Source organism: Mytilus galloprovincialis, chromosome 5 (assembly GCF_965363235.1).
Source record: "Mytilus galloprovincialis chromosome 5, xbMytGall1.hap1.1, whole genome shotgun sequence".
Classification (NCBI taxonomy): Eukaryota; Metazoa; Mollusca; class Bivalvia; order Mytilida; family Mytilidae; genus Mytilus; species Mytilus galloprovincialis.
Window position 1 is genome coordinate 84166376 of NC_134842.1, and position 22449 is coordinate 84188824.

General features: G+C 32.1%; 1 protein-coding gene across 1 annotated transcript; it reads right to left on the reverse strand.

The window, feature by feature from the left end:
* Nucleotides 1–466: 466 nt before the first annotated feature.
* LOC143074781 (uncharacterized) lies at nucleotides 467–18877 on the reverse strand. The gene is made up of 7 exons (XM_076250059.1): nucleotides 18769–18877; nucleotides 14019–14122; nucleotides 9646–9963; nucleotides 8799–8908; nucleotides 6754–6940; nucleotides 1355–1501; nucleotides 467–823 (listed from the first exon to the last, which is right to left on the reverse strand). The coding sequence occupies exons 2-7, from the start codon at nucleotides 14083–14085 to the stop codon at nucleotides 732–734; spliced, it is 921 nt and encodes a 306-aa protein (XP_076106174.1). The 5' UTR covers nucleotides 14086–14122; nucleotides 18769–18877; the 3' UTR covers nucleotides 467–731.
* Nucleotides 18878–22449: the final 3572 nt, after the last annotated feature.

The window sequence follows — 22449 nt, forward strand, 5'->3', positions numbered from 1 at the left end:
CGTAACTATATCCCTTCTTAATAAGTCTGTTTAAAGGTTTTGTTAGCTTTCGAGGTGAATACTGACATTTCTGTGCTTTGTGAAGAATATTATCATAAAAGATTGGATGTTAAATACCTGATAGTACAAGATGTCTGCGTGTTGAGTTATATTTACGAATGATGTCCTTATACCGATGATAAAATTTATTAAATGTTTTGACTAGTTTGTGGTATCGAAACTCTTGTGTAATAATTTTTCGGTAATACATAAATTTCTCTCGCCAAATTCTAAAACGTTGTTACATACACGAATTTTGTATTAAGCTGCCCGTTAATGATATAGATATGAAGATCGAGGAAAGGGCAGTGGTCATTGTTAGTATTAGCATTATTTAAAGTAAGTTCAACAGGATAAATTTCTTTAGTATACAATCTGAATTCGAAGTCGTCATTAGTGAGAGCCAATATATCATCCAAATATCTAAAAGAATTGTAAACATTTATGTATCAAATATTGTTTCGATAGGTCTTTGCTTATTTTAGTCATAAATTGTAACTAATAACAATACAAAACAGGTCCGCAACAAGTGGTGCACAGATAGTCCACATTGGAATCCCAATAACTTGACAATATACGGAATCTCCAATTTAAAAGCGAACAAAAATGTTTTCAAGTAAAATTCAAACTCAGATATAGTATCAAAATTTGTTCAATATCAATTTATTGAATACACACAATACTATATCTATTTATTGAAGTTCAATGAATTGTTTCTTTTCCTTTGAATGCTTTGCTTCTTTTTTAATGGACCTTTTACGTTTGTACCGTGTGTATTTCCAAGCTACAAGTAAAGAAGCACAGATATTTTTAGAACAGTTTGGCAACACCCTATATTGCGAATTCTACCACTTGAATTACTTTTCTGAATCAATTGCTTCTTATATTTGTGAAAATCGCGTTGACATAAAGTTTTACATATATAAAACACAAAACTACAATATTTATACTCCCAAATATAAGGAATCGGAATATAATCTACAAAACTGTTGCAAGACACCAACTGTCACCAACCAATATATATTTTTCTGTTGACTCTTTTTCATTTTCCCATACGCTATCCCGATTGAACCCTTCTCCAGTATGCTCTTAGACTAATATGCAATTAAAGGCATGTTGATTTTTGTGTAAATAGATGTAGGTAGTTGACGACACATTTGTGGCCTTCGGTTGTGTTATTTTACTCTTTCTTCCGGTTTGTGACTCCCTGACATATTCCGCATTTCTATTTGCTGTTTTAGTACTTAGATTTTCTGACTATTGTACGACCACTGCATACAAACACCACACACTTATAAAAATATTTGGAACTTACCTATAATAATAATGAAAATCGATAGAAGCATCAAAGCTGCAGCAATCAGTGCAACTGTCAATGTTGGAAATTTGGTGGTTTGTGAGTCTTTATTTGGAACATGTATTCTTGTTGCATTATTAAGAAATAGTGGTATACTCTCATAAACTAAAAAAAAAAAAATTTGAAATCATGAAATAAAAATTTAAGAATATATTGTTGTGTTTACAAAGTACCATATTTTTAGTTGCTCTAATACCGCAGTCTCACTAGGCCATGATCGCACTACGTATATGATCTGTGAAAAATGCTAAAACTGATGATCGTAGTACGATCGTGTAGATCGCAGTAAGCTCGTACAACGGTCACGGTGAAGTCTTCAAGATCGTGATGAGTGTGGCCAACTTTAAACATGTTCATCATATTATATACTTTGTTTAACCTATTTTTAATTTAATTAACATTATGTTTGAAAATCATATTGTAATTATTCTGCTCAATTTAAGCGCCGTGATTGGCAAATGAGATATTTGTTGTTGTTGTTATTGTTGTTCAAAACAATCGTGGTGCGGTCGTGGCGAAATTAGGTCGTAGTAGATAAACTCATCATAGATATCAGGACAAAGTTTTCGTATATACGCCAGACGCGCGTTTCGTCTACAAAGGACTCATCAGTGACGATCGAAATCCAAAAAAATAAAAAAGCCAAATAGAGTACGAAGTTGAAGAGCATTGAGGAGTGAGAGCGCCTAAGGTCGTAGTCAGATCACAAAGGTCGCTATACCATCATAGCGAGAGCGTGATTCTATTCGGAGAGACTGCGCTACGATCTGACAGCGACGTTATAACGACCTCATTACGACTATCACGTTCTCAGCGCGTCCCAACTAAGCTTCCAATACGACCCTCACATTCTCACCGCGACCTAACTACGCTTTCACTATGACTATACCACGCTGTTCACGACCATAGTACGATTCTAGCACGCACTTGCCGTCCTCATCACGCTCTTCTCACGACCTGACTACGTTCATACTACGACCATCATTCTCTGTGTCATTTTCACATAAATTATATAAAAAAAAGTTTCCTGGATTTTGTTGGTTTGTATGTAAATATCCATTTGCTCTAACGGCTTCTCATTTTTATAAGATTAGACCGTTGGTTTTCCTGTTTGAAGGGTTTACACTAGTAATGTTTTAGGCCCTTTATAATTTGCTGTTCGGTGTGAGCCAATGCTCTGTGTCGAAGGCCGTACCTTGGCCTATAATGGTTTAATTTTGTAAATTGTAACTTGAAGGAGAGTTGTCTCATTGGTATTCATACCAATTCTTCCTATATTTATTGACACATCTGTGTCATCTCTGCTATCGTTCACTAAAATATCGTCAGGTTCTAGAAGATTTCGATGACACGACTGTATTGTTTCTGAAACATCTATGTAATAATCAGAAAAAGAAGGAATGGAACTACATTGATATGGAACACGGTGTTGACGTTATTGCTGATAACGTAGTAGACGACGACATCAAAAGTTCAATGAAAGATCCAAAACTTAATTCCATAGTTTTTGTTTCACTGAACCCCCCCCCCCCCCCAAAAAAAAAAAAAAAAACCAAACAACAACAACAAAATAAAACACAAAACCCATCCCACCCCTCTTAACTTAGTTAACTTAAAAAAATGATGGACCAATATGGATATATGTAAAAATCAATGTCGAATAAACGAAACTTGCAGCAGTTGAACACCCCCCCCCCCCTCCCCCGAAAACTATTTGATTTAAGTTTTTTTTTATCCTACATTGATCTTTTGATGTCGTCCCTAAGATCGCGGCATGAACGTAGTGTAATCGTGGCAAGAACGTGCTATAATCGCAGTAGAAGCGTGGTAAGATCGTGTTTCATTCGGATAACTCGTGGTATGATCTTAGTGGGAACGTGAAGAGCGTAGAAAGATCTTTACAAGCGTAGTGAGGTCGTAGAATAAGCGCATTCAGAACGTGGTATGATCGTAGCAGGATCGTTTAAGAAGCGTAATGAGGACATAGTAGCATTGTGAAATCAACGAGAATTTACATTTTCATGCCGCTCATACCGTGACCTCACCACGAACTTATTTTAGATCGCAGTGAGCGTTGTGCGATCGTGTTCTAGTGGGGCTTGGGCTTAATATCTGATTTGTTATGACCTATTAAACTGATGTTCATAGTTTGTTCTTATCTTGTACGTTTACACCTATTTCCAAGGTTAGGGGAAGTTTTGGACTCTGTTGGAAAGTTGTTTCATTTGCAATCACATCTTATTTGTATAAACAACATTAAATAAAAAATAAAAATAATAATTTTAAAGATTTTTTGAGGCAATAATATATCTGAAGACGAAGCAACTAAAATGCATATCTGTGCGTGATATTAATGTATAAAAGGTGAAGAACCACAATTATAGTATTCTTCTTATTTGATTGTACACTTAATGTCTACCATATTGTGAGGGAATAACACTTTACTATAAATCTGCCGTAAGAAATTATTTTAAATTTTGAAATTAAAACACAAATATTAACACATAAATAATACGGTTAGTAATCAAACAAATTTGAATATATCAATTGGACGGGGGCATAATGAGACTAACTAACAATGGTAAGTCACCTTTGATATTTGTCACGAATACAAAAGCCTGTGGTTTCCTGGGCCATTACAGCCCTTGGATGGTGTAAACTTCCCGAAAAAATGTGTATGGTGTATGGTGTATGGCATATGGTGCAATGGTAGAAGGTGTATGGTGCTATGGTGTATGGTATAAGGGGAATGGTGTAATGGTGTAACATGCGATCGGGAATGGTGTGAATGAATGGTGTACGACATATAAAACTATGCAAAATATTGATTAGAACTGATTTTTTATTTTATACATTAATTTACAATATTGTGATCAAAATTCGTTTTTAAAAATAAATAAATAATTTTGTAGTCGCACGCTTTATTTGAAATTAAATTGCATTATGATGTGTATGGTGTATGGTGCAAAGGTGTAACGTGCATGGTGTAACGGTACAGGGTGTATGGTGTAATGGTGTATGGTGAATGGTGTAACGGTGTAATGGTGTATGGTGAATGGTGTAATGGTGTATGGTGTTAGTGGGAAGTTTACACCATCCAAGGACTGTATATATATATTCCGTTTGCAGGTGCTGCTGGAATGTTGCTACATAGAAATGGAAAGTTCATAACTTGCCATAGAAAGCTGAAATAATCTCTTATGTCGTAAAGTTTTGTTGTCAAATTATAGATGTAAGTCAAGATATGAGGATCTACGTTGGCCATTTTTTTTTATTGAAACAAAGTAGGGCCAACTCTTTTAATTTGTCTTTTAGTTTGGAATTGGGAATTCTAGTGTCAAGAGTAGATCAAGAAAAGTAATAAATCTTAATACTAATGCTCAAATAATTAGAATGTATGTACTCTTAAAGATCTAATGTTTTTTTGAGCATCCACATCTGATTCACGCCATCGTTAGAATAGGTAGTTTCGCAATAATATAATTGGGAAAGATTTTTCACGGAGTACTTGGAAGAATCCAATAATATACCGTTGTTTCTAATACACTTACGAAACCTAGAACATAGAACATAAAACAGACCTATGCTTATCCAGTTTTTTTTCTTTGGTATGTGTCATGGAGATAAAGGCGAGTCTTTAGGAATAAGTCTAGTACTATTATATTTGATATGTTTCCCTCAGTTCTAGTTTGTAACCCGGATTTGTTTTTTCGATTTATGAATGTTAAACAGCGGTATACTACAGGTGACCTTATTTATGGGGACATCTCAATCTGCCAACATTAACATTATTGGCTGCTTGACAAAAAGGGAAAGTAGAGAAAAACAATGACAACGGGTCTGTTTTAATTGTATTCATTTAAAAAATTTAAAGATAAAATATGGGCAGAGATGAAAACTAATTACAATAGGAAGACGTGTCCGCTCAGTTAAAGAACATGATCATTGTACAATATTTTGTTCTAAAGAGAACGTAGTAATTCTTCTCATTTCGAGGATTAATTTGTCCATTGTTCTCCTACAATTGAAAACAGACATATTCTGTTATTTATGTGACTGTTTTAAGTTTCAGATTTTAATTAGTGATAGTCGTTGGTTGTTGTGTAAATTTGTTGTTTTTCTTTAGATGTTATAGCTTAAATTAGGCATTTGATTTTGAAAATGTTTACATTTGATATGCTGGGTCGTCTAACGATTATTACACGGTATGGGTTTTGCTCATTGTTGGAGGTCGAACACAACCCTATGGGTTTTCGTATCCTAATCGATTGGTCTAAGGTGGATATGGTCTCATTGAAGCCTAGGATTGTATCTAATGATATGATTAAATTAGTCCAACGAGTGAAAATATTCAATGTCTGATTTCTTCCTACTCATACTTTATATCTACTAACTTAAACATGTTAAACAAATTGCGCTAGTAATTATCAAGTATGCAGGTTAAAATTTGAAATGTTATCAATATTGACAAGACTGCATTATTGCTGCGAAAAGAACGTTTTAAAATATGATGTGTTGTACCCACAAATCAATTTCTACGATTTTTATGACTTATAACTGTTTTATAAAGGTGCTTTGAACTGTCTGCCTTTGTTGTAATACTTCTTTACAACCGGGATAATGAGTCAATTATGGAGTGAAGGATAACATGATATTTTTTTTGCATTGATCTTGTCTGTTCTTTCATCGAATTCACATTGTCGTCACATTTTTCTTATGTATCAAATCTTCGTTTCGAAAATTTTTATCACTATATCGGGTCCATACTGCCCGAATCTAATCTTTTTATGACACATTGATGAAGTATTTATGATCAAAATGATTTAATATTTGGTTAGCAGCTTAACAGTGTCGACTCGCAAAACGTGTGAAACTTTTTTTTTTTATAACAACTCATCTGGAAATAATTCCAATGAGAATGAGAAGGTGTTCCATAATCGGAATAAAATACGTTTAGAAGAAGAAGAAGAAGAAGAAGAAGAAGAAGAAGAAGAAGAAGAAGAAGAAGAAGAAGAAGACAGTCAAATGTGTCTTTTTACTGAGTTCATGAATACGTTGAATGCATTTACTTATTTCGTCACATGTTTAAAAAGAACATCTGAATAGAAGAACTCTTTAAGTGACCTGCAGCATGAAAGTGATCAACTTTGTTCTACTTCCGATAATTTAAACTACTGGAACATGCTTTGACACATCACCCTATCTAAATAGCGTCTTTCTGCTGTCATAGAAACATCCAAATGTTCATACTAGTAATCAGAGTACATTATTGTTTTATGCAACCGACATTGGGATTTTTAAAAAATGTTTCTATAATCATCATCCAAAAGATGTAAATATATAGAACACATACATACCTGAACATTCATACGTTTCGTTTCCTTGAAATGTAACTGGTTCGGCTACATGTTCAAATTTACACTCTAGCTCTGGCTGCTTGTTGCAGTCTTTTTCTAACAATCTGTATGATGCATTATACGTAACGCTATACACAAACCCATTTGCCTTGTACGTTACAGGAACTATTTTTAAGGTGAGACTATTCTGTAAAGGAAATTCATTTATTATATTAGTTTACCTATGGAAATAGTATTTCATAAACTGTTGATATGAAAATAGTGAAGTGTCAGAAAAGTATACTATTGTCAGACTAAATTATTCAATGATAAAAAGGCTTCATTAACGGTATTTATTTACAGACTTAAAGTCAAATTAAACCTCAAATTAAAAAAAAAAGATAAAGATGTATATGATTTTTATAACTAAATCAATAGTTTTCATTATAACACTTCTTTACATATACTTATTTCTGAAGACAACTCTTTAATTTGTCCACATTCAGAGAGTTTATTTCATTTTCGTCGACATGTTTTCCGTATATGCAAGTGACCTTAGCAAGACCAGTCTCATAAAAATCCGGTGATTGCAAAACGCACGAATATGTCAATAAAATAAGCAATTATCTGATTGTATATGTTAAACACGTGCTCTATATCCATGCTTTTTGTTGATTCTTTACTATAAGGTGACAATCGGTAATACAATTGACAATTATACGATATCGAAACGTAAAAAAATGAAAAAAATCGTGCACAGAAGACTATGATATATACATGCATTGGTTCCAGAATTGGATAAACATTATTTTTCACCAGCCACTCGTTTCATATGACCTTAAAACAGGTCATACGTTAAAACGAAAATTGATAATATGTCGGAATAAGAACAGATAAAAATAAAAAAAAGGCCACACCTGCTTCTAATTATATTAACCGTCATTTGTTGAAATTCATTTTAAATTTTAAAAACTTCAATTACAAACAATAAAACAGTATACTAAGATGCAACGTGTAATGTTTTCAAAATATCAATATGAAATGCCATTTCAATTCAGCAACAACATTTCCCGTGAAGACAGTGACATATGGTATTTTAATACTGGAGAATTTGAAAATTGACTGTAAAGAAAAGTAGATCATTATTGTTTTTTTAAGAATCGTATGTTCGATTTGTCTATGTATTAAATCTTAAGCGAACCATTGTTTATTTTTTTTATAGATTTAGTAAGATGTGGTATGAGTGCCAATGAGACAACTCTCCGTCCAAGTCACAATTTATAAAAGATAAACCATTGTAGGTCAAGGTACGGTCTTTAACACGGGGCAGAGGCTTTTTATGTATATGTTTTTATTATATTATGACAACAACCCGACCAAAGAGCAGAAAAAAGAAGTTTGCCACCAATAGCTTTTCAAAACAGCGAGTGAAATCTTGCACCGGGTGCAGTCATCATGTGGTCGCTTAACAGCTATGTATAATAGTTCAGCGTAAGAACGTACTGAAATTTACAGTTCACGGAAAATAAAATTACAATATACATGCATACACCTTACGATTTTGGTATACCTTTTCATTTAGTTTTATATTATAAAATAACATGTTCCACATAGTATTAAAATAAGGCAGTTATTAATGCCACGCTTTCATTACACTCTTGACGGGGTATTCTATAAAGTAGTCGGCAACAAAATTCAACCGTGTTCAATTCACTTTGGTTATTGAAGTACCCACTTTTTGTTTGTTATCGGGATCAATGTTATTGTCGGGCTCGACTGAAGACAAGCAAAAATGTTTGGCATTTATTTTCTTTTATACGTATGCACTACCTAGATGACTAAGAATATATAATAAATGAATACAATATCGTTGTCTCTCTGATGAAGGCTATACGGTAGTATTCCCCAATATGTTCGTTAGTCTTGATGGATTGTTGTCATATTGACAATCATACCATATCTCCCTTTCTATTTTTCTGTCTAGAAATTTTCATGATAATTACATACCTATGTTATTCAAACAACAAACCCAGAACAGTCATATACCACAACACCAATGTACTTACTCCAAAATACAAGGAACAATTTGGCACAGGATATACCTTCTGTAAGTCAAGAAAAACTAGTAGCAAATCATTTTCAAAAGAAAACTTAACATTAATTCCTGTTGGTGGATCTGAAATTAAAGACATTTGTGTTTTTACTCAAACAATATTTCTTATCCAGCCGTTTACTTCATCAAATTGATAAAATTATTCAAGATTTGATATATTTCTATATTTTTACTATAAAAATTTTGATTGTACAATTGGCTCTGATTCAAGCATGCAAAAGTGGTGTCGCTTGAAATACACTTAAACATCGAAATAGACATAATCACCGTGTAGCAGCACCACCAAATAAAAAAGTTGTTTAATCCCACATACAGTCAAAACATTTCGCCGTGCAGTTTATCCACATTATTAACATGTATTTTTCTTTGAGAACAACAGTTTATTTCGAAATACAGAGTCGTTGAATCTAAAATATGATGTAACTTTGATGTACGATCGTCAAAATAGAAAAATGTATTTTTAGCAAGTTTGAATTCGTCGCATACTTCTATGAGCATGTAGCACCATATCCGATTTGACGATTTGAAGAGAGAGAAAGCCAATGAAGATCATTAATGCCCTATAGAAGATAAGCTATTATTATTAGCAATCAGTTTATTATTTCACTTGGCAGCAAAAAATAGAATATAATGATAAAAACACAAAATTGACCAAGACTGACTTCACATTTTTTGACCACTGTTTTGGTGGTATTCATATCCGGTGTTGATGGTACAAATTGCGAATGAAACAGATAAATAAAAAAATATCCACATAAACTGAAGAATTGATGATTAAGTAATGTAGTTTATGTACTTACAATGAAACCAATTCTCGTTTAATGACAGATTTCTTGTAGAGGATTGAAATCCGCAGGAACAAGAGTAATTTACATTAATGTCAGATGCTGTTAAATTTTTAATGATTAAGGAAAAATCGAAAGACCCGAAATATATATCTTCTTCGTATTTGTTGTTATTTGATGAATATCCGTTGTACACAAGTCCCTTATGTTCAGGACCACCAGACCACTGACGTACAGGACAATCTTTAGGATTGGTCAATATGTATTCTAAATGACACGTTAGAACAGTATTTTGTCCGAACATTGCTGGCACAGAAGACACATTCCAATACACTGAAATCAGAAAAAACAGTTATTAAGTAAAACATAATATTTTGATAAGTAAAAGAATTTCGTATTCTTTTATAAAATATTTTGAAGTTTCCTTTATAAATGAAACCAGAGATGGAATAATATTGTCATGTTCAACCACAATTTGTCTCAACCAAATATGACTAAGTACAAGACAAATATATAAGACACCAATATACACTTATAAGTCCAAAAAGAAGTCATATTTAAAGGTGATATAGTCATTGAATTAACTTCAAACCTTTGTAACTGTACTTCATTCGCATTTTAATGCTGAGGTGGTGACTTTGAATCCCGCACTTTTCAGGTGCGCTCGACTATAATCTGAATTGCCCTATTTATTTTAAGTTTTCCTACCGAAAGTCGATGATTATATCTGGGTTTCCTCCATTAAATTGGTTTACCAATAATGCTGAAAGTGGGGCTACACACCAACCAATCAACCAATTATTCAGTTTTAAAGAAAGGCGAAAGATACCAAACAGAACAATCAAACTTATCAGACAAAAATAAACTGACAACTCCATGGTTAAAAAAGAAAAGAACAAGAGACAATCAGGAATACTACACAAAACACAACACAGAAAACTAAAGACTGGACAACACGAATGACAGCAAAAAATGGGAGTTATCTCAGGTGCTGTGTAAGGGTTATCAGATCTTGCTCCACATGTAGAAATTGTTGAATTGCATGCACAAATCTGGAAATAAGTTTTATTCGGTAGGTCACATTTGGGAAAAACGGACGGCATTATAGTTCACCTTGGGAAAAATAGTTTTTAACAGTTGGCGTCCTTAAAACTATCGAAGTAATGATTCAAGTTTTCTTTTTAGAACTCTTGGCAGCCACTTCTTAGTGAGCATCAACCTCTATTAAGGAAATCATGATAGAAAATACAAGCAATGACATCTTACAATCTGGGAGATATATACTCAGTATGCAGGCTCTGCTAGACTATGCATCTTGAAATTGAAGTTCAAAATAAGGAGGATGAAATAACCCCTTACGTAGATTTTGTTTTGTTTTCAACCGTCCCTCAATGTCGATTCTAGATGTAAGTCAAGAATTGAGACAGACTTAAGTGTATCTCATAATGTATCTATTGAATCATTTCTCTCAAAGTTCGAAGGGATAGATTCATTCAACATAGTAACCAAATTTGAAATATTTTATGATGAAAAACCATGATCTATATAGCGGAAAGGGAAGTTAAAGGATACTGCTAACTTCTTTCATTCTTCCTAAAAAGTTCCTATATAGAGTCGGCCTGAAATAATAAAGGTTTAAGCTATTAAGAAGAGGAGCACATGAGAATGACGATTGTTTTTTGCAAAACGAATTCATGAGGAAATAACATCACATAAACTGTTGGATAATTGAATTATGTATTGAAAATTCAAAGTTTATTCCTATGACATTTGCAAAATGAATTTACGATCAATATTAGTTCTACTTTTCTGTTTGATTGCAACCAAAATATAGAAATGAAGATTCCTTCAATATACTTGATACCAAAATTTCACAACAGACCACTACTCTACTAAACCTCTTTCAAACAACTAACATAAAGAAATGAGGAATCAAAGATGGTGCTAAAAATCACTATTAAACTACATTCTCCAGAGGTTGTATGAATCAGATGTGGGTACTAGAGAAAAAAAAGATGTGCTGGATCACGCGCTAAGTGTTCTTCCTTTAATTATCTTGAATATTATTGACATAATCCATTGGGATTCAAATATTCTTTGAATGTCTGTTCTGAGTCAGGAGTATGACAATTATTATCAATTCGTTCCATTTGACGATAAAGTCTAAAGTTTGATTTTGTCAGCCTCATGGACTTCCCGTTTTATAATATTCATTGGAGGTTAGTCTTAATTCTTCCTATACTTTTTTTGTTTCAGGAAGGAAAATTTTACTTTTTTAACACCAATCTGATTAAAACAAAAAGTCTATTAGATATTTTTATTGATTACATATTTGCTACGTGTAAAGAATTTGTTTTCCACATAAAGAATCTGCATTGAAAAATACTGTAGTTGTCTTCCTTTTGACTTGTTAATCTATCCACAAGAAGGAGACTTCGAATATAAGTTTCTTAGGTAACCGAAAAGAAGCTAGCATTGGCCCTAACGTCGTCATTTGCTATATAAATGATATTGCCTCGTTAAATAATTAAAAGTTTGGTGACTGCAATAGTGGAACAAAATAGTTAAAATCATAAATCCAAGATTTAAGAGATAACAATTAAAAAAATAAATATGTTAAAAACATAAAAGCCATTTGTTCAGAAAAAAAAAGTTTTTTGTTTTTATCTTTTCATGCACACTTATTGATCATTCAAATTATACAGAACTTGAATAAAGACAAAAAAAAAACCATATTTTTTTTAAACAGTGGTTTAACAAGTAAATGCAATAATCAGTCACTACCGAGTATATATAAAAAAAATCTTATTGGTCATGTGAAAAATAAAAGTTTCCAAATATTTCTACTGTAAAAGAGAGATATGATTTACTTCCGGTATAAATAGAATTTTTTTTAATGTCTGTTGGTGAATGGTATCGAAATGAATCCAAAAATATGTATCCCTTTTGTGTACTTTTATTTTAAATAATTGAAATTGTTTCAAAATACAACTTCATATATCGCAGGACTAGATAATCTATGTTAATTTAAAAAATATATTGTTTTGAGGTAATTTTGGATGAAACAAGAACAAATATGGCTATCATCGATTTACAGCAGGTCAATTCCAATTGACCTTTAAAGAGGTCGTATGTCGGTCAGCCGAACGCAGAGGACTACTGCTTTAACGTGTTAAAGCTATTACCAAAAGATTATTCATATATTTAAGTCAACGATTAAATAGTTGTCCCGAACATTTTGCTCTATTTTTAAAATTAAGTTAGAAAAGTCGTTTTCGACCCAGTGACATTAATGTTGCGACAAATTGTTGACAAGATCCTTATAATGAATCAGTTTTGTGAATGATCCGAAATACTGAAAAAAGCGAACACAAAAAGGGGAATAACTCTATTTAGCTGTAACCGCATCGCCTGGTCCAACTGATTAGCATGAGCAAGTAACGAAAACTGTCGACTTTTTTAAAGGGTTTTTACTAGCAGTAATAACATTAAAAAAACAGCAAAAGGAAAACTGTTCGGTTAAAAAGATTTTAGTTGCAAAATTGCAATAAATGTGCAATATCAAATACCAGAAATCTAAATGAGATGTTACGAAGAAACGAAAGTCGCGGAAGAAAAAAGTAATCAAAATACAATAATCTTGAGTGTAATCTGTTTGTTAATTTATTCTTTAATCTTATACAATGATTATCTATATGCTACAATAATAGGCTAATGACAACTTTCCCTTTCAAGAAGACTGTTGGTTTTAAAAAATCTATGAAAAAGTTACTACATTTCTGCAAAATCGATTTTCCGTGCGGTTTTAAATACGTGCTATACAAATATGATCTGATTTGTAGTTTTAAAGGATTGTATCTCTGGGAGAAAAATGCTTCATATATCATTGTGTTCAATATTCAGATGCATTTTAAAATGTTTTTAAAATTGCATATTTGCCATACTCCTATATTTATTCATATTTGCAAGTAATAGCCGCGACTATTTAATATGTGCATGTATCGAGAGAATGAAGACACATTCGATATGTAAATCCTCTCAGCGCATATACTTCGATTTTTTTAATACATTAGTATGTGTCAAAAAAATAATCATCCTATCTTTTGATCATACGTATTTTGTCATTTTTAATTGTACAAAGAATCGACCTAATCAAACTTTTTCTTTATTTATATCAACAAACCAGTTACTTCCAAAAACAGATGTAATAATAGACAAAAAAGACACTACTAGATATATCGACATAAGAGAATGGGTGGATAGTTTATGTGTCTGTATTGTATATTTTTATCAATTCAAGAGAAAAGCAACACATCATAAATGAAATTAAAATTGAAAACAGTAACAAGTCCTTCATCAAGCTTAATTTATAAAAATTGTACACCTACCTTGGTTAACAATACACGGCAAATTCAATATAACTAGGAATACAATGTTTAAATACTTCCAATCCATGCAGAATTGGTCAGCTTAACATGCTTAAAAGGCCAACCTGCAAAAAGTAAAACAATGTTTCATAAGATAAGAATTATGCATTCAATAACCATTCCAACTTATAGTATTGATAAACAGGTCTCTAGTTTCGTTTTTGTGTTTACAGAAACTTTACCATATTTTCTGAAAATGATAAGCTAGTTAACGTAAATGTCGATGTCAGTTGACAAAAAACCAATAAAGAACTGAATGCTTTAGTTGCATATACATGTATATTGTGTTTACTTCAGCACTTGATTTTCTTTGTGGCAATTGTACGCACAGACTATCGGAATTGTAGATTAATTTGAAACGTCATAAAATATCCACTGTAGAAAAGAAATCTGTGTTGTTTTTCTTCAATGTTCTTCAAGTTCGTATTTGATATCTAACTTATTTTTACTGATTTTAAGTGCCACTAGTCTAATGTCGGCGAAGTAGTTGTCTGGCGAAGCGATTATACGACTGGTATCTTTGGTGATTTTTTAAGTGAGTATTCACTTTATAGTTGTATTCGGTTTGCTACTTTTTGATTTTATGAGATTTCCTTCAATATTTTCTTCTTATTTGTTTTTTTTTTCCTTATCAAGCGAAGAGACGACTTTTGAACTATAATGTTGTCTTGTTCGTGATAATCCGGCATCAAAAATAATAATTTATTAAACGTAGTCAGTATAAAATCGCCACTTACAGATATATTTCATTATAAAAACAAGCAAATCTAACCATGTTTGTAGTATTAGAAACTTTTGACATTTTCAAATACACTCAAGGTTTGAACGCACACAATTCGTACTTGATCTTTACTTTTCGCAAATACATATTAGACAGAAAATGATTAAGCATTTTAAAAGTATGTCAAACATACAGGAGTTATTTAACATATATCTATATTTAGGTGTACATTCAAACCTTACCTGACACACTTTCTTTTATGTAGTATCATAATATTAGGACCCCAATTAATCTTCTAAATATACTGCCTTTTTGTGTTTGCAACGTTATGATTTTATTTGTTGAATGTAAGTAACTGTTTAAAATTAAACCTAACACATATTATCTATTTAAAATTGATATATCAATCAAATTATCGTTATAAATAGAGTATCAAGTTGGCTGTCCATTGGCTATTAAAAATAGCAATTCCTTGGAAGGAAAACAGTAGTATTTAATTTACCTGGTATTATATCTTAGGTGCACTCCGCTTTGACAAAGTAAGTTCCTCTTTAGAGTTGTTTTTCGAAAAATCATTATTTAAGAACAGAGAAAATAATTTTTCTTTATTTATGAATAACTGCATTTTGTATAATTTATTCCTAAAGTAAGTTCTGTTTGACAAGCAAATAGAATTTTGTATTCAATACATTCGATGTTAAAAAAAAGAAATCGCAAACACTACAAACGAGGGCTCTCTGAGAACATGGTAAAACAAGCTTTTGACTTTAATTTAGAAAACAGATAAAGAAGTAATGATTAAATTAGTTTTCAAAGGCACCAGGATTATAATTTAATACGTCAAACGCGCGTTTCGTCTACATAAGACTCTTGATTGACGCTCAGAATAAAATAGTTGAAGAGCATTTAGGACCAAAAATTCCAAAAAGTTGTATCAATTACGGCTAAGGTAGTCTATTCCTGGGATAAGAAATTCCTTAGTTTTTCAAACAATTCAAAGTTTTGTAACAGGAAATTTATTAAAATGACCACATGGTTTATATTCATGTCAATACCGAAGTGCTGACTACTGGGATGGTGATACCCTCGGAGACGAAACGTCCACCAGCAGTTTTATCCTGGTTTTTATTTTTAAAGGGCTGCTAAATCAGAATGTTAAAATTAAAACTAATGCGGGAAAATCAACTGCCTTTCTGTAATTGCTTCGAATGATTTATAATTTAAGAAATCCAACGTATAATTGAATGCTGTTTTTTGAAAATATATTCAAATAAAGGCATTTGACTCTCGTATTGTGTATAAAAAAGTAAAATCACAAAAATACTGAAGTCCGAGGAAAATTCAAATCGGAAAGTACCTAATCAAATGGCAAATTCAAATGATTAAACACATCAAATGAATGGACAACAAAATGTGTTCTTCCTTATAAATTGTTACGTACTTCCATTTTGAATAAAATTACATACAGTGTGTGACTATTTTGCAGCAAATACACAAACATGAAGCATTGACTGATGTAATAACTGACCAAACCTTTATTCGTAAAGCAATGTAAATGTGGATATAAGCAAGGCATTGATATAGTAAGTCAATGAATAGTAAGAGAGACACCATTTAACTTTAAAAAAACAGGGGGTATGGGTTTGTTCTTAGTGAATAAATTATTACGTTTTCCAACCCGATCAATCAGATTTTTTTTCAAACTTTAACACTATAAGGTATGGGGGAAACTGCATTGAGAATACATTGATTTGCTAGCTGATTGATTAGAATATTTTTTTAAGCAAATTTAAGATCAGAATATTCTTTTTAGAACAAAAACCATACCCCCCCCCCCCCCCTTGAAAAATAGTCTTTCCGTAATAAGTGGTTACAAAAGTGAAAGCAATTATCAGTTACTCCCAGGTAAATTAAAAATAGGCTCACTGGTCATTGAAAGAAACAACATCGATTTGTATATACTTTTACTGAAAACGGGAGATAGTTTGTTACTTTCAGTGCAGAAAAATGACCTCATAATTGATTATGATAAACTACATTACACTGATTCCAAAACGTATGGCTTTTATGTACTTTTGTTTGAAATAGGGCTGATTGTTTGCTTATTCTAAGTCCATAAGTCATATGATTGGCTTCATGCTGATGTCAAAATCATATTGTTTTTGTTTACTTTTGACTGAAACAAGTACAATTTTAAATATGACTACCTTCGATTTATAACAGGTAGTTTTCGATTGACCTTAAACAAGTTTTGTATGTCTGATAACCTCACGCTTTAGGACCACTGCATTAATATTTTATTGACCAGCTATTACATTTTTTCCAAAAGATCAATCTGAGATTTATGTATCGAAAGTCAACGACGATTAAATAAATGTTTGCAGAATTGTTTAAATTCGATGAAATTCTCGGCTGAATGGTTCAAACATTATAGTCTACTTTTAGAAAAAAATCTAAGTGTAGAAGACTCGTATTCGACCCGCTTGCATTAACGTTGCGTCAAACTTTGACAAGATCCTTATGGTGAATCACTTTTGTGAATATCCAACATCTCATCAAAATGCGAACACACAAAAAGGGGAATAACTCTTTATACCTGTAACCATATCACCTGGTCCAATTTTAGCAGATCATGCCTAGATAGTAATGAAAATTGTCAACTTTTGTTTTACGATTTTTGTACAATTTTAACCTGCAGTATAAGCATGAAAACACTTAAAAAGGAAAACTACAAGGTTGAAAAGAATTGCGATCAGATATTACTAAATAAATGCGACATTTTAGAATCAAAAGTGGCGGAACAAAAAATAGTCAAAATACGATCAGTTATTTTGCATGCAATCTATTTGTTTATCTTTTCTCTGACGAAATAAATATCGATATGCTGCAACATCCTACTAACAACAAATATCGATTTCATGAAGACTGTTTGTTTAAAGAATCTATAACAAAAATCACTTCATTTCTGCAAATCGATTTGTACGTACAAGCTACACAAATAGGAATCTTGTTTTCAATTTAAATAATTGTATCTCTGGGGTTACATGCTACATACATAAATATATTTGTGTTCGATATTCGGATGATTTTCAAAATGTATTTACAATTGCAAATTTACAATACTGTGGATTCATTTATAGTCGTGGGTGCCAATTTTCGTGTATTACGGAACACTTGCATGTTCGTGGATATCTAATTTCGTGGTTTTTCCGAAGTCTGCATAGAAGTCTATAGAAAATTTGTTATTCGTTGAACATTTAATTTCGTGGTCCACATGTACCCACGAAAGCCACGAAAATTGGTATCCAACGAATAATAATGAATCCACAGTACTCTTCTTTTTATTCATATGTGTATGAAATAGCCGCGACAATTGAAGTGCTTATATTGAGCAAATGACGCCACTTCCAATATATTAATGCATCCCTGCGCATGTAATTCTAATTTTGCGTATGTGTCAAAGGAATAATCATCCAATATTTTTGTAATACGTATCTAATCATTTACAATTGTACAAATAATCGACTTAACCAAACTCTTTTCTTCACTATTACCAAGAGAGCAGTTAATTTCAAATGCAAAAGTAATATAAAAAAAAAATCCCCCCCCCCCGTCCCTTTTTTCACCAATTCTTTAACAAAAGTAGGATCTAACCTTATTTGATTTCTTACTTTTAGCATTAAAAGAATCGTCCATATTCAAGCACATACTCTTGGAAATGTGTATCAAATTTTCAGTAAATATTTCAAGGCTTTAAATTTGATACAACGACCTGCATTGCGGATTGATTCTGGTAGGAGATTACAGCAATCAGACAAAATAGATACAACGAAATGTCAGCATAAGAGCACCGAGGAATAGTTTCTGCGTCGAAATCATTTATCTTTTTTTTATCAATTCAAGAGAAAATCATCACATCATAATTGAAAAAAAAAGAATTGGAAACAGAACTCCTGCAACATGCAAAAATTATGTAAATGTAAGACCTACCTTGGCCGACAACACACGGCAAAATCAATATAATTTGGAATAAAAGGTTTAAATACTTCCAATCCATGCAGAATTTGGTCAGCTTAAAGAGTCAACCTGCAAAAAGTAAAACAATTCTCCTTAAGATAAGAATCATGCATTCAACAACCATTCCAACTTATAGTATTGATAAAATAGATTTCTAGTTTCAGTTTTGTGAGTTCAAGAAAATTCTCAATACTTTCTTAAAATGATGAGCTAGTTAAAGTAAATATCAATGACAGCTGATATAAATCTTTAAAGAATTGAATGCTTTAGTTCCATAAAAATTGGGTTCACTTCAGCACTCGATACTCTTTGCCGAAATCAATCGGAATTGTAGAATGTTTTTTTACGTTATTAGTTTACAATCGCCACTTAAATGTGTAAAACAAAGCAAATCTAACCATATTTGCAGTGTTAGAAATTTCTGACATTTGAAAATACATCTATTCTTGTGCTCACACAATTCGTACTTAATCTTTGGACTTTTTGCAAAAACAGATGACACAGAAAATGATTAAGCATTTTAAAAGTATGTCAAACATACAGGAAGTATTTAACGTAGAACTATATTTAGATTATCTGGTACACGTCTTTATGTAGTATCATAATATTATGACCCTAACCAATCTTGTAAATATCATGTCATCTTTTCCGTTTACAATATAAGGATTTAATTTGTTGTATGGTAATAACTGCTCATAATGAATCCGTTTTACATATTCATTAATTTTTAATTGATATACCAATCAAATAATCGATGTTAACATAGTATTAAGTTGTATTTCCATTGGTTATTAAAAATAGCATTCCTTGTAAGGAAAACAGTAGTATTTGAATTACCTGGTATGATATTTTTTTCTGAAATCAACTTTGGCGAAGTAATTAGTTCCCCTGGCGCGGTAAGTTCCCCTACAGAGTTGTTATTTGAAAAACTAGTAAACAGGAGTAGGGAAAATGATGTTCATTTGTTGATGAATAGCTGCATGTTATTTAAATTGTTTCTAAAGTAAGTTCTGTTTTACAAGGAAATGGAATTTCGCATGTCATGTTTTAATGTCATTTAAAAAAAAATTGCAAACGAAATGTAAGAAGGCTCATTAGGAAGATGGTCAAACCTCCGTTTGACCTCAATTTCAACAGGTTATTGAAGTATCAATTTCACACATGTCTGTTTTGTCGTCGTTTGTACTCATCGTTTGTATTAAAAAGAAATGCAAAAATCAGAAAATGTTGAACTTGATCCAACAGAGGAAAAATACTATCATCCTGTAAACATTTCAAATGATTTATTATGAATACTTTTAAGCTTTAACGCATTTTGTTTTGAAAATTATGAAAACTATATGACTTTTGCATTTTGAATGAAGCATGGAAGCCATCTTGCCTACAAACTTTGCGGCACTTCCAAATTGAATAAAGGGTTGATGTGCAGTGCTGGGTTTATGTGATAAGTACACCAGAATATGATGTTAGTGATAATCGAAATTGCAAGCGCTACGGGATGACATCAAAAGATCGATGTAGGATAAAAAACTTAAATCAAATAGTTTGGGGGTGGGGAGGGGGGGTTAAAATTCTGCAAGTTTTGTATATCTAAAATCGATTTTTACATATATCCCTATTGGTAAATCAATTTTTCAATCAAGGCTACAATAACACGCTTTTACTATGACATCATCAAGCAAAATAGGCTCGATTACCATATATATATAATACATATATATAACTCGTCTTAACATCAACCCAACAATGTTAGATCTGTAAATTTGCTTTCACAAATTTTTGGTTCTTCCCTCGCCGAGATTTGAACCCATGCTACTGTGATATCGTGACACCAAATCGCCTGCACTGCAGCCGTCCCGCTAGACCAAACGACCACCTGGGCTCTCAATAAAAAAGAGCTTTCGCTGGCCGTGTGTTACCTTTCCTCGTCAGTTTTAATCTAGCGGCGTACTACAGTACATGATATATAAGGCATGAAGATGTTATTGTTATAGATCAGCTAAATGATCTATAGTAAAGGATCCTACAAATTAATGTAATATACAGTCACAGAAAATAATTATATTTATAAGTACGTCTGAGTCAGTGACAACTCTACAACAGATGTATTCATCGGATCGCCATCAATGATAGTGATACATGGCTGTGTACATAATGTATATACAACTCGTCTTAATACATATATATATATATACGCACTCCACAAGTATCGCGTAAAAAAATGTTTTGCTACAGAAAAAAACGCTCGCTGTTAAAATATCTTCTTTTTTTTTTATATTTACAGATCTTTGATATATATATATATATCCCTGCGATTATGGATTATGTAACATATCTCATATTTCAGGGATAATGTAGAATCACTTAAATCAAAAGAGATTATATATTATCCCTGAAAATGACCAGTGATTTGACATAATCTCTGAATATTTTGATAATTACTTTACAAATTCCCTAATATGAATTCAGGGATTATTCATTATTCAAAAACCTTCTATTGAATGTAGACAAATTATCATTTGTTTTTCTTCTTATTCCCTGAACGTTTGAGTGAACAGTTTTCTGTCCTGATCTCTTTATGACACAGACACATGTTTATTGGGTTTAAGAAAACGTATGCTTAAATGTTACTGACAATTCCGGAGGAAAAACTAAAATATAAGATATATTCAAAGAATAAATACAATGACATTGTAAATTTGATGACAAAAGAACTTAGTAAAGAAGACAAAAATCCTGCTTCTTTCAATCTGCTGACAAAGTTTTGAAATTGTTGAAAGACCCCTACAATCTTGTATAGTTCATTCAGAGTACACTTTTGATATCATTCTACATTTACATACTTTGGATTCATTTATTTTCGTGGGTACCAATTTTCATGGATTGAGAAAAACCTGCATATTCGTGGATATTTAAATTCGTGGTTTTGGCAAAGTCTGAATACATTCCTTTCAAGCAATTCGTGGTTCCTCTGTATCCACGAAATCCACAAAAATTGGTATCTAACGAATATTAATGAATCAACAGTTGGAGGATCTTGGGAAGGGAGCTGGTGGCCAATATATATCAAAATTACCCCGATTTGCGTCTCAGGAGTATATCATTGCTTTTATGAGGTTGGACCCCCTCCCATTAAGAAAAATAATAATTTTTTACAGATGCTTAGTTCCAAGTTTCTGCAAATAATTCAGATATGCGCCTTTTTGTACAAAGAATGGGTTTTCATAGAATTGTTTTTTGTTGTCACTTAAAATTTATCTCTAGTAAAAGGAATAATCTTTACATTCAGAGGTTAATACCAATTGAAGGGTTGTTCCTAACCTGTTTATACCAAATCAATGGTTTACTTTTGTGAGAAGGAGGGTACAAGATATTTTTCCTTTTTAAAGAAAAATCAAAAAGCATTAATGTCAGCAAAGGGTATTCGCCTGAAACTATAATGAAATTCTTTTGTTTTGCATTTAGATTGTTTATAATACCAAAGGGTACAAAATTATTTCGACTATTTCTGGTATGAAATCCTTCATTGTGGTGACATTCAGAAAATTATCAGAAAACGCAGTTCGTGTGGCGATGAAGTTAAATACTACGCTCGTCTGTAGGATATGTATACCATTTTTCCACAAAATTCACATTGCAACAGGGCATTACGCT